Consider the following 16,738-nt stretch of genomic DNA (forward strand, 5'->3'; position numbering starts at 1 on the left):
AGAGAAAGAGAGGGAAGAAGAGAGAAGGAGGTAGAGAGAGAGATAAAAGATCCTCGGAATTCGTGGCAAGCAGGCGCAGAGTGGATACCGTTAGCGGCTTCCCCGATCGTCGACCGGATCGAACGTTATAAAAGCTGAGCTAACCGATCTTCGAAGGACAGTGTCTCTCAGTCTAGCAATGGCTGAAAAGAAAACTTCTTATTCTAAAAGAGGAAGAAAATGTTGGTGGGCTGTTGTCTTCCTTGTTTTGACATTTTTTTCATTGACACAAAACGTCGTCGACTCGGCTGCTGTTAATCGACATAAAAGGGAATTCGTTATACCAGACTGGATCGAGATCGTTGAGGAATCTTCCTTCGATGGGAGATCGAACGTTCGCAGAGCTGTGAGAATTCGTGAGGCTAAGGTTACCTACGATGGGGCTCAATTGTGGAGGGTTCGTCCTGCCGACGGACAACCTGTTCTCCAATCGGGTGTCCTTTCTGAATTTGAGGAAACTGGATGTTAGTAGATACATTGTTTTTTTTATTTTGTATTATTATTATTATTGTTATTGTTATTATTATTGTTATTTTCGTTTTTTTTAATTATTTTTTTTTATTGGATTTATTGAATTTACGTCTTCGATGTGAATTAATTTATTTTATTTGTTAAGTTATAGATTTGATTCGAGTAACGTATGAATTTTTCGTTCTGTTTCTGTTTCTTTTTATTTATTTACTTTTCTTTATTTTTTCACAAATAGTATTCTCAGTTTGGTCTGGTAACGATACTACCATGGATATAATGGTGAGGCAAGATGCAATACCAAGAGTATCAAGAATTTTGAGAGAAAAGAACGTTCGATATGACGTTGTGATCAATGATCTACAGAAAGCGATAGACGAAGAAAATCCACCATTGTCGGAAGAATTAATGGAGGAATTAGAGGGACGCAAAGGTTCGATAGATTTGTTTTTTATTTTGTTTTGTTCTTTATCTCTGCTGCTCGCTCATTGCCTGTCATATTCGAATAAATCACATTTGCTTATCGATCATTCAATTCTTCTCTTCTTTTTTTTTCTCTTTAATGTCTTTTGCTTTATTATTATTGATTAGAAAACAAAAAGGAAGAAATAATAGTATACTCTTCCATTGAAATGGATTTCATTTCTTTTAACATTCTCTCATACAATCACTTATGCGAATGCACATAATCGTTACTTCATTATCGACACTGATCACGTATCGAAGAAAGCTGTTGAAAATAAATCGAAACTCTTACTAGATCACCCATTAGAAAGTGATTTTCCAATAGAGAGGTTTCCTTCGATTTCTTTGTTCTTGATCCATAGATCGTCGGCCAATTTCACTAATCGAAAATTAGAAAAGAAAGTAATAATTTTTAATGATAGTTATAATATGATGATCATTGCAATAGACGATAATAAATTACAAAGAATTATCTAAAGTAATGAAACGTTCGGTATATTCGATAACAGCTAATAGATGATAAAAATATTTCCTCTTTCGTAATATCCCATTAAAATTTCATTTTGATATGTATTGGAAAATTTTGACCGAATTTATAAGTATCTCGTAAGTGTCGTTGACCTCTATAATGGTTTGAACCTAGTAACCCAGATTCGTGAGTTCGGTGCGACAATATCGATTCAACGTAAACAGTTATACCTGTTGAAAGCATGTGCGAGTGTATGTAAATACATATGTAGTTGTAATTCAGGCACGTGAACGTGCGTTAGAACGTTCTCTTTGATCTATTAATCATCGTTTACAGTCATACTCAGCGTTTTCTCTATCCCATTTTCAATTTACCTATACTATCCTGTGATATCAAAATTATTAGTGAAGATATGTAGATCATTTTATCGATCGATTTCTAATCTAATTTCTTTCATTTCGTAGTGAGAAGATATAAGGTAAATCAACGATGTTAGAATGTCGAGATAATATTCCAAGTAATTATCGATGAATCTTTGAAAATTAAAAATAAATAGTTGGATTAGGAATCAAAGTAAATTTGTTTGTAATTCACCGATATGGTCCTATCAAACATAAAAATTATTAGTAAACACGTGAAGATCATTTTATAGATCGTTTTGTAATTTCATTCATTTCGAGGAAAATCGAGAAAGTTACAGTTTTGAGAAAATTTTCGAGACAATTTTTTTCATTGGCGTTTGATCAGAAAATTAGAAATAAATAGTTGGATTCAGAATCGTAGCAATTTTTTAGCTCGTTACGCTTGGTGGCAGGGAATGGTGGTCAAAAAACGAAGTAAATATCATCCACGTCCTCGTCCTCTTCGTTATCCCATAGCTAATGCGTACTATGTTGGAGGTGGTGGCCCTTGGCATTTTAGGGGTGAGCTTTTTGGGCTGTGCAATCCACTCTGTCGATTCAGAATCTTGTAATTTTCATTCTTCATATTTTTCATATACATACATACGTTATAACTAGTAATATATATACATACATTTATTTATTTATTTATTTTTATACACACACACACATACACATGTACATACATATACATTTATTTGTTTATTTATTTATTTTTATATTTATATTTATTCATTGATTTAATTATTTATCTTATACGCTTGTCGTACTCTGAATCTATGGAGTGGTTTCTTGCCACTTATCATTTCCAACATAAACAGAATGTAATCTTACAAATAATATGAAGATGTTATGATTAGGTCATAGGATGGAATGGACGAGTTATCATAGACTCGATGATATCTATGGATATCTCGATTTCTTAGCACAAACTTATCCAGACGTTTGTTCTGTCATGAACATTGGTAATTCTGCTGAAGGCAGACCTTTGAAGGTATATAGAGTTCTTTTTAAAAAAAAGAAATATATATATATATATATATATATATATATATATATATATACATATACGAAAATGTGAAAATACTTTTCTTTATAAATTAATTTATATTATTTAGGTTCTTAGGATTAGTAATGGAAAGGCTGGTGTTCCAGCATTATGGATCGATGGTGGTACCCATGCTAGAGAATGGATATCCCCAGCAGCTGTAACTTACATCATTGATTATCTCGTTGAAAATAGCGAGTCTCTGGAGGCTGACTATTATATCCTTCCTGTTGTCAATCCAGACGGGTATATATATACATATATAAATTGAATAGTTATTCTTGGTCACAAGAATGTATGACGATTTTATTTTTATTCTTTTTTTCTTTTTGTTATTTTTCTTAGATACGAATACACATTCACGAATGATCGTCTCTGGCGAAAAAATAGACGAAATTATGCAGGTAGTCAATGTGCCGGTGTAGATCTCAATCGTAATTTCGGATACAAGTGGGGCGGATTGGGTACTAGTAGGAATCCTTGTAGTGATATCTTTGCTGGATCTGCTGCATTTTCTGAACCGGAAACAAATGCTATTAGGAATTTCTTCGAGGCTAGTGCAGCTGATTTTAAGGTTGGTTTCTATTCAAAAAATGCTGGTCAGTCACGTATTTGTTAATTTTAACTTTCCAAAGAGTAGAAAGTTTCACTGTGTCATTGTATTCGAGATTTAAGAAATTAGGATCTTCTTTCTTTCTTTTCCTTTCTTTTTTTTTTTTTCTTAAAATAATCGATTCTGTTGATAACATGATGAGTTTTTCTTTTTTTATTTTTGTTTATTTTTTAATTTATTTTAGGCATACTTAACGTTCCACAGTTATGGTCAATATTTCTTGTATCCATGGGGTTATGATCGTCGTGTCCCACCAGATTACGCTGATCTTGATAGAATCGGTCGTAATGCTGCCAAAGCAATGAAAAAAGCTGACGTAGCAGCGAGTTCGTATACTGTTGGTAACAGTGCAACAACTTTGTATGAAGCAGCAGGTGGATCCGATGATTGGGCGAAGGCTATATTAAAAATCAAATATTCTTATACAATTGAATTGAGAGATACAGGGTTTTATGGTTTTGTTCTACCAGCGCGTTTTATCGTTCCTACTGCTAAAGAAGCATTAGCTGCTGTGCAAGTTATCACTGAAGCTTGCAAATTATTATAATAATTGAAAATAGATATATACACATATATTCGATATTTATTTCGTATTACTTTTAAGCGATATTTTTTTTTTTTACTTAAGTAGGTATATATATATATATATATATATATATATATATATATATATATATATACAGAACGAGTTGCCATTAGATAGTATGTTACATGTCAAAACCTACAAATGCCATAATCTTCTATTATTAATCTATCGAATTATTATTTATCAGTACCAGTCAGGTAGTATATCTATATAGATACATATATAATATAATTATTTTTTATTTAACAATAAAATATATTTATAATAAAACAATTTCAAGAACGTTCCTTTCATTGGTTCTATCGTTGAAGTTTATTCGTATCGAATCATCAATGATTCAACATTAGCCAGGAGATCCATGTGATGTATGCTGATACTCTGGTATAAACCGACGGTGCATTTTTGCCACCGCATGGGAAAAGACCCCATGAAACTATCCCGATTATTTCTGCTTGTCCAAATGCGTTTAATGACACCAATGGCCCTCCTGAATCTCCCTGAAAAGAAAAGAAAAAAAAATGTGGTGAAAATTGTTAATAAAAATGAATGGAAGATGTAGATACGTATCACAAACGATCGAATTTTACCTTGCAAGCTGATAAACTACCATCGAGTGGTCCTGTGCAAATATTTGTTGGATCTAAAGGATTTCGACGTTCGTGACGTAAACTCTTGTCCAACGTACGTTTACACAAATTATAATCTAATATTTGTAATGTGGCAGCTTGAAGAATTTCTGGATTTTTTGGAAGTTTCGTTCTACTTATACTTCCCCATCCAGTTAATATAGCTTCTCCTTTGGGAATAGTTTCAGGATATGGTAAGAGAACCGTTGACACGAATGGATTCAATTCGAATGGGTATTCTAGTTTCATCAGTGCTATGTCGTAAGGTGCGACGGTTCTAACAAAATTTTGTATAATTTTTAATTAAAATAAAATTTAATATTAGAGAAATCCTTGCAAAAAATATTACTCACCCGTTATATATAGGATAGACAAAAACTTTAACAACCTTTCTACTTTGTTCAGTATCTTCGAGAACACCCAACTTATATTTGCCTGCTAAAATAAGAAATTCTCCGCTTTTCGGTGCCAGAGTTTTACAATGGCCGGCTGTTAATGCCCAGCCTGCTGTTAACAAACTTCCACCACAGATATGTCTTTGTGGTAATTTACGTAAAGGATCACCCCAATGAATGGATAGTTGCCAAGGATACAATCCTTTCTCTGCATTCTTTCCACCTACTATTCTTGTTGGTCTTTGGGCTAGCATCATTGATCGTTGTGGAAATTCTATGATCATGAGATTGTCTTATTTATAGATCGATTTATCAACAAGAATGGAAATAAATTTTTGGAAATTCTAATTTTTTTTCTTTTAATTTGATGTACTGTATAGTAATGTATGTATTATTAATTATTAATATAATATGCATATATATATACATATATATATATATATATATATATATATATATATATATATACATATAAAATGTTCGTGTGTGTGTATAAATGTTCTGATCTTGAAAAATTTGTTCACTTACCTTCAATATTTTTACAAGTCACCACACTTAGATATAGAAGTAACAACGATAATATATCGATCATCATTGAAATCTTAATTAATTTTAATCAATTTTTTTTGTTTTGCACGATTCGTTGACTGTAAACATTCAAGATCGAATGATCGTTTTCTGAAGTCTAAGTGAGAGCTTAGAGCGGATGCGGAAGATCATTTTGTGGAGGAGGAACTTGATTTTCTATTATATCGTGTTTCTACATCAATAGATCAGAACTGGTTCCTTTTTGTTGTTTTATGTATCACAGGATTTCTATTTATGGAGTACTGGACCTTGATTCTTTTATCTTTGGAAAGGTCAGGATTAGATTAAAGAGTTTTTCCGCATGTTTGATTGTTATTTATAAATCAATAGAAAATATGATAGAGTTAATAAACTACTTATCTAGAAAATTGATAAATGAAACAAGGAAATGACGTCCTAGTTTATCGTTTCATTCATGTTTATAAATAATAAGATAAGAAGATAGAGAAAAGATTAAGAATGGATTAATCAGTAAATACATACATGTATCGTATTGTCGTACAATTGTAATAATAAAATATAATGTCAATTAAAAAATATTGTCTTGTTTGAAGAAAAATTTTTAACATAAAAAACATGCGATCAGATAAATATTTAAAAACTTTTTTATTGCAGGAAAAAGTCACTAGAAAAAGTGAAATTTATCGATTAGAAACATTTTTTCAAGAGTAATAAATGAACAATTAATTAGTATTAATATTGGTTTGGATCCAATCAGAGAATGCAGAAACTTTGGTGTAGATGGATGGTGTATTACGAGTATTACATGGTAAGATACCCCAAGAAACGATACCGACTATTTCAAATACTTTAGAAGATTTCTTAAGGACGAGAGGACCACCAGAATCACCCTGAAAATCAAACAAGAATATCTCATTAAAATGTTCCCAGCATATATTCTATTTTATCGTTCAACCAGAACTATTTCTTACATGACAAATTGCTTCGTTCATGGGTATAATGCAAATGTTGGTTTCGTGAAGAGGTGATGATCCGATCAATTTCTCCAAGGTATTAGCACATTGATCGAAAGGTAGAAGCGTAGCAGCCACTTCTTGCAAATTATCAGCCATTTTTGCGGTAGAAGTAGTCGATATGGATCCCCAACCGCTAAGAAAATAGTATGAATATTTGTCTGGTATGCTTCCATTACTTGGTAAATTCACTGCGGATATTGCATTGTTCAACAATAATGGTGTCTTTAGTTTTAGGAGAGCTATATCGTAGGGTACAACGCCACTGAAATTTATAAAATATCAATCAATTATTATTATTTTTTTTTCATAGTAATAAAAATTTTTTATTTGACAAATCGAGCTAATGTTTGATTGAACATGAATGATTAAGTTTAATATACCCCATGTAAGATTCATGTACGATGGATTTTTCTACAATAGCAGTTTGTTCACCAGTCTCGGTAGAACGAAGATTATATTTTCCAGCTTTCACAACGAACTTTCCGAAAGTTGGGACAGAGGAAACACAATGTGCGGCAGTTAGAATCCAATTCTTGTTTATGATCGCTCCACCGCAAAAATGTTGAAGCCTAGAAGCAGTTGCACCCCATTGCAAAGAAACATGATAAGGATATTCACCATTTTTTGCATCTGCTCCACTGATGATATGTGGTGAAAATGATGGCGTCTTTAAACCTGGATAGGGTTCTGAAAATAATAATAATTATTAGTTTTTCTTTCTTGTTATTTTAATGTTGTATCTTTTAGTTGTTTGGATTAATTACTAATTATAAGTTTATTTTCATATATAAAGTTATCGGCCAGAGCCGCCACGAAAAGTGTTGCACAGAGAATGAGTTTCATCGTTGTTTAATGTCGTTCACGTGTCATTTGACGTGCATTTAGAGTTTCTTCTTCGTTTTATATATGCTGTTCTCGAATGAGTTTACAGCGAGATATCGATGATTATATTAAGAAGAATAAAAAAAAAGAAAACAATAAGAAAATCGTAATTGAATTTCAATAGAAATAAGATAGAGGAAAAACGAAGGAAAGATAAATCGATAAGTGTATGTATATTGTATTATTGTATGAGTGCAATATAAACAATAAATAACATTTTCTTGCTTGGAAAGGAATGTTTAATATAAAAAAGTACGATTAGATAAATGTTTTAAAATTTCTTTATTGCAGAAAAAAATGTTATTAGCGAAAGTGAAAGTGATCGGTTGGAAGTATCCTGTTAAAAGTATCCAGTGAAATATTAATTGTTATTAATCTTCTCTTCGATCCAATTAGTGAATGCAGAAACTCTCGTATAGACAGATGGCGCACCATAAGTACCACATGGTATGATACCCCAAGAAACGATACCAATTACAGTAGAATTCTGAACGAGGGGGCCACCAGAATCACCCTACAAATTCGAACGGGAACATCATGTTAAAAATAGTTTCTAGAAATATTAGGTTTTATGGTTTAACTAAAACTAATTCTTACACTGCAAGCTGAATATCCGCCGGTCAAGGGACCAGTGCAAACGTTAGTGTCGTGAAGAGGCGATGGTCCAATTATGTTATATAATGCTTCTTTACATTTATCAAGATCGACAGTTGGAAGAATCGCTTTTTGTAAAACATCGGGCATCTTTGCGATAGAAGTTGTCGATACTGATCCCCAACCGCTGAGAGTGACATTACCTTTTGGTATGCTTTCATATTTTGGTAACTTGATGAAGGATACTGATTTGCTTAGTTTTAAAGGTGTCTTTAGTTTTATCAGAGCTAGGTCGAAAGGAGCAACACCACTGAAATTTAGAAAATTTCGATCATTCAGTTTTGTTATTTATCCGGTTTATTCATAAATCTTACTTTATTTTAATAAACTTCTTATTAATAACTTATATTTATCTATGAATCAATCCAAATGATAAAAGTTATTTTTTATATAATATCATATTTATTCGATTGATTCATAAATAATTGTCATTTTATTGTAAGTAGAAAATCTTATTTATAAATGTACTCGATTATATATATAAATTAAATTTTTTTTTATGATTATTCATAGATAAATATCGTAATAAACTTTTTCATTTTATGAATCGACATCGAAGGATCGAATATTTTAATAATAATGATTAAGTCCGACTTACCCTGGGTAGGATTCATGTACAACAGACTTCTCTGCTTCAACAGTTTGTTCGCTACTCTCGGAGTAACGAATGTTATGTTTTCCAGCTTTCACACACAATTTTCCTATACTTGGAACAGCGTTAATACAATGTCCAGCAGTTAGAACCCATTTCTCGTTTAAGATCGATCCACCACAGAAGTGTTTACTAGTATAACAAGTATAACCCCATTGCAAGGATACTTGATAGGGAAATTCACCTTTCTCTGCGTCTGATCCACCAACGATACGTGGAGAAAATAAGGGTAAATTGAAACCTAGATAGGGCTTCTCTGAAAATTATAATAATTATATTAGAAAATTATATAATTTAATCTTTTTTATTATAATAATTATTATTTTAATTCTTTAGTTGATCTTTTTTTCTTTTATTTTATATTATATCGTTTCATTTCTTGCAATTATTTATTTATTTATTTATTTAAAATATAAGTGTACTTACCGGCAAGAGCCGCCACGAAGAGTGTTGCGAAGAGAATAAGCTTCATCATGTTGTTTAATGTGCATTTCGATTTTCTACTTTGGTTTATATAGTCCGTTTTCCAATGCGTCAGTAGCGAGATATCAATGATTATACTTAAAAAAAAAAAAAAAAAAGAAAAGGAAATTCTTTATACATCTTGCAATTGAGTTACGGTAGAAGTAAGATAAGAAAAGGTTTTGTTTTACGCGACGAGCTGCTTACCTTCCATTGTGATTGATCAATCATTTTTTTATACTTCCGATATCTTTTGTTACAATTCTGATGTTATATTATCGTAATTAATTTCGATGTTCAAACAATTAATCCTATTTCTATTGTTACTACTTGATCATTTCTTAAATTAAATATAGAATATTATTAGATAATTTTGTAATATTATAATATTATTAGACAAATTTAAAGAACTCTCTCTGCAGCTATTTTAAGAAAAAAGTTTATAGATTTTTCTGTTTTTTTTTTCATTTAATTTTCAAAATAATTAAAATAAATCATTTAAAAAGAATGATAATTAGTAATAATTTTTAAGATCGTGTCTGAAATTAAAAATGGATATATTTGAAAGATAAAGAAGATTATCAATAAATTTTCATGAAGAATATTATAGAATATAATCCTCGTTAAGATAAAGATCGAACAAAGACGATTCATTGATTTTTACTGAAAAGAAAGAATGATATATTAATAAAGAGGATTTTTATTGAAAAGAAAGAACGATATATCAATAAAGAAGAAATCGGTAGATAATGATAAACTCGTTAGCTTTTTAAGATTGCTTTTATTTGGAATTGTTTGAATAAATTCAATGATATACTGAATCATTGCATTTAAGAGTTTTTTCCAATTAATCACTTTTATTATTATCTATTTCATTATGATCAATTGCGATATATTATCTATTAAATAGAAAAATACAAAAACAATATCTACGGATACGAAACGAGAGTATATGTTGGTCATCAAGTTCTATATTTATTCTGTTCGTTTCATTATAAAATTAATCAAATATAAATCGGTTTTTTTTTATCGGATTTTAAATGTAATTTATTAAAGTAATTTTATGAAAGTCCAAAAATTAAGGCTATGTCATTAAGGCTATGATTATATAATTTAAATCACAGGCATAATTAATTATATGATTAATTATAGTTTATTAAAATGATTTTTTCCTTTTTTACAAATTCGATCAATTGTCATTATCAAAAATTAATTTACATTCTCGTAACAAAATCTTATCAATTAAGCCGTATGTTCCTTGATCCACTTAACGTAAGAAGCGACGCGAGTATAAACTGATGGCAAGCCATGTCCACATGGATAAGTTCCCCACGAGACGACACCAACTTGGACAGGTTTTTTATCAACAAACTGAACCAATGGACCACCAGAGTCACCCTAAAAAGATAATCGATATTAAAGATCATGATCGCAAAGAAAAAGAAATTTCTAATAAATTTTCAATAATGAATTTGTTCTTTCAACAACTTACGGAACAAGCAGAAAGATTATTATTACTTCCAGCACTAGAGCAAATTTGAGTTGAGAAAAGTTGTGGTTTCTTTCCAGTGATACTTTTGACGGATTGGAGTTTAACCAAGCATTCATCGTTACTTAATAGAGGGACTACAGCTGTTTGAAGAACAGACGGAAGTATTGGCCTAAGTTTCGTCGATACCGAGCCCCATCCCGTAAGAACTGCATTTCCAGTTACTTGTTTATCTTGAGCAGGAAGACTGACTGCTACGACTCTCTTATTAAAATTCAATGGCGTTTGCAATTTCAATAGAGCAATGTCATGTTGAGATATGCCTCTGAAAGACGATATATTTGTTAGTAGAGAGAAAGAGAAAAATAAATAAAGATAAAGAAGAAGAAAAATATTATTTGATATCTCATAGGGATATTGATATTTTTATATAGGGATATTTGATATTTTTACCCTTTGTAGCCTTCGTGAACGATCGCCTTTGCGACATTGATGACTTGTTCAGTTTCTTCGGATCGAAGAAGATAGTGTTTACCAACTGCAACACTGTAGGATCCAAACTTAAAGACACAGTGTCCAGCGGTTAACACATAGTTGTTGTTTAAGACAGATCCACCACAAACGTGTCTGGCAGAGAGAAAAGGTGGAAAAGCCCAGCGAACGGATACTTGATATGGGAATTGGCCTGGTTCGGCATTATTTCCACCCGTGATACGCGGGCTTAAGGGTGTGGCCCAACATGCTACAAATTTTTGTAAAAATTCAATTCTCTTTTGTTATTTTTTCTTTTTCTTTTCTACTTTTACTAATACGTTGAGTAGAGTAATTTTCTTTTTTTTGAATACTTACCCTGGATTACCAGGATAGTAGCGAGAACGAATTTGACTAACATTATTATGAAAAATATTTAACAACTGAAAGTGACCAAAATTTGTCGATATATATAAGGTGAAATACTAGTGATATCTGATAAGAATATCGTTAGATTTAGACTTATTTTGATAAGAAAAGTACTCAAAAAAAAAGATATTATGTCATTGATCTTTATTATACAAGTGTTTGCTGATGCTTTTCGGTAAAATATACATGTATACTCTTTCAATGTAATAATCTTAATATTAATAACGAAGTAATTTTAATACGATTAAGGCATTTCTATTACATAACTCAATTAATATGATTTTATTACAAGATTTATTTCAAATTTAAAATAAATTTGAAAAATAATTTTGAAAAATTTTTATTTCTTTTTTAGTAAAGATTAAAATACCATCGAATAAGAAACCAATTTTATATTTAACAAACATAAATAATTTATATATTAATATTAATATGTGTATATTAATATAAGTATAACAATAATATAATAATGATGATGATGATAATAGTAATAATAATAACAATATTATATCTGTACACATGGCAGTTGTATGCTCAAGTACATTGTTAGAAATCTTATCTTATTAATCTTATTACAAGTCTTATATTAAACCATTTGAAAGTGTTATATATAAATAATATCGTTATAAAATTATTAGGTTAATTAAGAAAAATATATAAAAACCTGAGTAGTTTGTGGTTGTCAATAATGAATAAATTCTATTAGTGGTGCATTCATTCTATTTTGTATATCTAGAATTTGTTTGATCTAAAAGATTAAAAGAGAGAGAGAGAGAGAGAGAGAGAGAGAGAGAGAGAGAGAGAGACAGAGAGAAAGAGAGAGAGAGAGAGAGAGAGAGAGAGAGAGAGACAGAGAGAGAGAGGGAATATACGTATAACTTTCAAAGTACATAAATATCTAATATGTTAAATTTTGACTAGCTATAATATAAATGTTCTAATGAAAAAAAATTATATTATAAATGAAAACTTCGTGTACATAAATAATGTTGTACTCGAGACAAATTCTATCTAAATTTATCATTGATCTATAGATATAAAATATAGATAATTTTCCTATTAAAATCAAGTAGTCGAGAGATTCACGTAAGAAGATTAGCGTTACGTGTTGCATGTAACTAGACGAGCGATCGCTCGTATTCCAGCCCAAATTTCTCTTCCAGTTGGTACAATTTGCGTTGCTGGAAGTAGAAAACCATAAGTTCCACGATCGCGAAGTTCGACGGTATAAGCATATTTTATTCCGGCCGTAACTTTGGCCCAATCGTCCGAAGCTCCTAAAAAAAAAAATAAATTAAATCATATTTTGAAATATCTTTTTATATTTTTCTTTGCTTTAGATCTATAACCTCCGCTATATCTACTATGTTATCTTCTTTTTATCAACAAGATATTCGCGAGAACAATCGATTATTTTTCTAGCTTATCTCTGGACAATTAGTTCCCTCTTTATTAATTGGACTTGGACTTTCCACTCATCATGAAAGATGATGATTATCTAAGTTTAATCATTGATAAAAAAGTTTAATAGAAAAATGATAAGTTTTCTAATTTCTAATATAATGTTATTATCGATGTATTGGAAATTTATACCTGAGGTTGGATATAAGAGATCAGCTGCTGGACCGGCTTGATAATGGGTACCATGAACTTTGGCTATAGCGTTCACAGCTCTTTTTGCTACGTTTGTTAATTCTGAATAATCAGCTGGACTATTTCTAACGTAAGCCCAAGGTGATAACCACATTTGTGCATACGAATGTAACGTCAAATACATTCTAAAAAAATTAAACACATATGGAAATAGATACATACGTAGCTATACGTGTATCCTTTACAAATGTAAACATATATGTTTGATATTTTATAGAAATTTTACCTAATGTTCTGTCGATTAGCCATAATATATTCCGCAATTGCTTTAGTTTCAAGTTCAGAAAAAGCATAAGGACCAGCATAAGTTTCGTGACAAGGATCTAAACTAGTTCCACCATTGTTACGTTCACCCCATTGATATCCAAAATTTCGATTTGGATCTACTCCTTCGCATTTCGACCAAAACCATTTGGTATAGTGTGACATTAAATGAAACAAACTCGATGGCGAATATCTTAAATTATTAAAATTTTTATTTAGATTTTTTTCCTTCTTTCATTCTTGATATCTCTATTAAGATAGAGATTTTCAGAGTTTCAATAATGTTTAATATTAAAATTTATAATGTATCATATTTGTAAAATTACATCGTATCACATACATTGATATATCCATAGCAGATAAAAATGATTTTTAAATAAATTATTGTTCAAATTATTATTTAAAGTATTGCTCAAATATTGAAAATAGTTGAAGTATATTTATTTACCTGGCTTCTCGATCTCCATGATAACTTCGAGTTTTTCTCCATAGTCTATCATATGTGTGTGTGTACTCATATCCGTCCGGATTTGCTACAGGTAATATCATCCAATCGGAAACTTCCAACAATTTCGTATAAGATGAATTTTTTTCAACCAATTGACTTAATATGTAGGTTGCAACGGCAACACTGATCCATTCTCGGGCATGCATTCCTAATCGAATAACAGAACCGGGAAATAAAAATGTTTTATTGTCGAAAGAGAGAACCTTTATTACCATTAAAAAGAAAAAATATATGCATACCAGCGTCGATCCAAATCGCAGGTTTTGCTTCACCGTCACGTTTAGGACCTGTCGATATTTTCGCCATTTTTATTGGTAATCCTTCATAACTATGACCGATAGTAATTATTTCAACCAAAGTTGGATATCTGAATGCAAGGTATTCCAAATATCTAAGGATTTCTAAGAAAAACAAGTTTTCTTATTTATTATTTAATTATCATTTATTTCATATTATTATTTATTTTATATAATATTCTATTGTCCTAGAGAAAAGAAAATAGTACCCCCATATCGATGATATCGTCTCCAAGTCATGGTGTGTCCTTGACTGGTTACAAGATCAGCACGTTGTTCCTTAGACATCTTTGGATTTTGATAATTGATCGTCTTCTAAGACAAAAAAGTTTCTAAGTCGTTAGGGCAAATAACGAAAACGTTTTCTCTCTATTTGGGACAGAATGTTTTTTATGATTTATATATGTTCATTTGGAAATAAAAGAGGAGTATATAACTATTATCGTTTCAACGTTTAACAGACTTCTCATGCTAGATAAAGAAAGTCAACCATGAAACTGGCACTCCTTTCTGGTCTATTATAGTTGAATAATTATAACTTGTCAAAGAATATATCGCTCCTCTTGTTCGTCAAATCACGAATAAAAAAGTCAGTTGAAAAGTGCTAATTAAGTAATTACTAAGATTATTTAAGAAGGTCACTGAAACGACAGTGAATAATTATCCTTGTTCTTATTTTTTTTGTTTCAAAAAGAGAACATCAATGTTAATTAAACGATATAAGTACCTGTAGATCCGATATTAGTACTTTAAAATCAATTTGATGACCCTTCAAGTATTCCTTTACATCCGAGACAATTTCCGGTGCGATTACGACGTCGGTCGTCCTGATTAAAAGAATTTCAATTATTTTTCATAACTCAAAAGAATGTTCCCATTACTTTTTTTATTTTACCTATTCGATATGGGATCATTCCAAAATTTAATATCGTCAGGCTCAGAATCCCTGAGCTCACGGAGTTCATTAATATGTTCATCAGTTATAGGAAATATTCTTATCAGTTGATGATTTCTATAACTGACTCTGTTGCTTCGCATAACTGAACTCTTCGTCTGTGTTCCCATCATACTATTTACAATATTATTCAGACTATTTGCCATTGCTGAGAAAACAGATTCAACGGTACCAAATAAAGAAAATGCTCTGTTATTATCGTCTGACGATTTTCTCGATGAAATTCTGTATTTTTCAAGTTCTTCGTCTTCATCTTCATATTCATCATCATATACATCGATAGGTATCGATTTTTCCGCGTCTTTATTAATAATAAAACTGAAAGAATACGATGGAAGAGATGACAAGTGCATCGATATTATTTTCACGTAAAGTCGAACGATAAATAAATCAAACTCAACGTGAGGAATGGATTTATGTTTATGTTTTGCAACAGAAAACAAAAACAAGAAGAAAATTAGACACCTCGTCTCTGTAGAAAGTATGTTAGATATTATAATAAACGTTAATTTTCAATAAGAAGGGTAGTATTGAGAGAAAGCGATTGATCGTTAGCGAACATCATTTAAGAGGCTTCTAATGAGACATTTATCGCTTGGGAATCGTTAACTAATTTCTAATACAGCATCCTTCCCCCTTTTTTCATGTCTTCAACGCATCTTTTCGCGACCGACTTGTATCTCGGTTCATTCTAAAAGAAGGAAGAATAAAACATTAAAAACAAAAGAAGCTTGTTCGCTCGGTCCACTTCGTCGTTTATTGCTGACCGGATCGAAACGGACGAAGTGGAACAAGTAGAGTCTTCGTTCATTGGTTGCTGATCTTCTTTTACGTGCATCGAATAACTCGGAAGCGATTACATTATACTGATTATGATTATCAAGGTCGTAAATAAATTTAGAGAGAATATATATATTTATACATAATTTATGCTTATATTTTAAATTTATTAAAAGTGTAAAATTGTTAATTGTTTTATGTATGATATAAAAATGAATAGGATGATGAGTTTGATTGATAGTCGTGACTCCTTGGAAGATTGTTCAGATTCCGTTTTGTTTAACAATTTCTAATTATCACATTAATTTATATCTCGACGTTTCAAGATATGAAATATTAGATTAATTTATAGTTGATCAGAAATAAGATTTTAAAAAGATTGTTCATGTACTAACGATTATTTTATTATATCAAATATTTTTTGACATAATTACTACATTAATTTTTAATATCCTTTGTAATATAATATCTTAGAAAAGTCCTAGTAAGATCTTAGAAAAATTGTTTACGTTTCGAAGATCATCTTATTTTTTCTCTCTCTTTCTCTCAATATTTCTATTTAACATTT

The 16,738-nt window shown here is 30.7% G+C and overlaps 4 protein-coding genes across 5 annotated transcripts in view; 1 reads left to right on the plus strand and 3 right to left on the minus strand.

Annotated features, from left to right (window-relative positions):
- Positions 1 to 86: 86 nt before the first annotated feature.
- On the plus strand, positions 87 to 4,078 carry LOC127072936 (carboxypeptidase B-like). The gene is made up of 6 exons (XM_050988050.1): positions 87 to 503; positions 746 to 940; positions 2,703 to 2,836; positions 2,961 to 3,136; positions 3,236 to 3,464; positions 3,688 to 4,078. The coding sequence occupies exons 1-6, from the start codon at positions 179 to 181 to the stop codon at positions 4,048 to 4,050; spliced, it is 1,422 nt and encodes a 473-aa protein (XP_050844007.1). The 5' UTR covers positions 87 to 178; the 3' UTR covers positions 4,051 to 4,078.
- A 57-nt stretch (positions 4,079 to 4,135) lies between these two features.
- On the minus strand, positions 4,136 to 7,582 carry LOC127067010 (transmembrane protease serine 9-like). Its single transcript, XM_051001444.1, has 7 exons — positions 7,440 to 7,582; positions 7,056 to 7,362; positions 6,631 to 6,937; positions 6,384 to 6,549; positions 5,069 to 5,402; positions 4,677 to 4,992; positions 4,136 to 4,586 (listed from the first exon to the last, which is right to left on the minus strand). The coding sequence occupies exons 1-7, from the start codon at positions 7,516 to 7,518 to the stop codon at positions 4,419 to 4,421; spliced, it is 1,677 nt and encodes a 558-aa protein (XP_050857401.1). The 5' UTR covers positions 7,519 to 7,582; the 3' UTR covers positions 4,136 to 4,418.
- Positions 7,583 to 7,820: 238 nt separating this feature from the next.
- LOC127067016 (transmembrane protease serine 9-like) lies at positions 7,821 to 11,748 on the minus strand. The gene is made up of 8 exons (XM_051001457.1): positions 11,664 to 11,748; positions 11,268 to 11,556; positions 10,818 to 11,139; positions 10,569 to 10,723; positions 9,290 to 9,423; positions 8,810 to 9,119; positions 8,155 to 8,461; positions 7,821 to 8,071 (listed from the first exon to the last, which is right to left on the minus strand). The coding sequence occupies exons 1-8, from the start codon at positions 11,704 to 11,706 to the stop codon at positions 7,919 to 7,921; spliced, it is 1,713 nt and encodes a 570-aa protein (XP_050857414.1). The 5' UTR covers positions 11,707 to 11,748; the 3' UTR covers positions 7,821 to 7,918.
- Positions 11,749 to 12,216: 468 nt separating this feature from the next.
- LOC127069702 (carboxypeptidase B-like) overlaps positions 12,217 to 16,738 on the minus strand; it is a 6,305-nt gene continuing 1,783 nt past the window's right edge. The window contains exons 3-10 of one of the 2 annotated variants that reach the window (XM_051007026.1): positions 15,331 to 15,708; positions 15,163 to 15,262; positions 14,645 to 14,750; positions 14,379 to 14,540; positions 14,080 to 14,287; positions 13,594 to 13,824; positions 13,308 to 13,492; positions 12,217 to 12,991 (exon numbers count right to left, since the gene is read on the minus strand). In XM_051007026.1, coding sequence (XP_050862983.1) covers positions 12,816 to 12,991; positions 13,308 to 13,492; positions 13,594 to 13,824; positions 14,080 to 14,287; positions 14,379 to 14,540; positions 14,645 to 14,750; positions 15,163 to 15,262; positions 15,331 to 15,708 — 1,546 coding nt within the window. In that variant the 3' untranslated portion in view covers positions 12,217 to 12,815. The remainder of the gene's footprint in view (positions 12,992 to 13,307; positions 13,493 to 13,593; positions 13,825 to 14,079; positions 14,288 to 14,378; positions 14,541 to 14,644; positions 14,751 to 15,162; positions 15,263 to 15,330; positions 15,709 to 16,738) is intronic. The other variant, XM_051007038.1, reaches the window with a different exon arrangement.

Source organism: Vespula vulgaris, chromosome 1 (assembly GCF_905475345.1).
Source record: "Vespula vulgaris chromosome 1, iyVesVulg1.1, whole genome shotgun sequence".
Classification (NCBI taxonomy): Eukaryota; Metazoa; Arthropoda; class Insecta; order Hymenoptera; family Vespidae; genus Vespula; species Vespula vulgaris.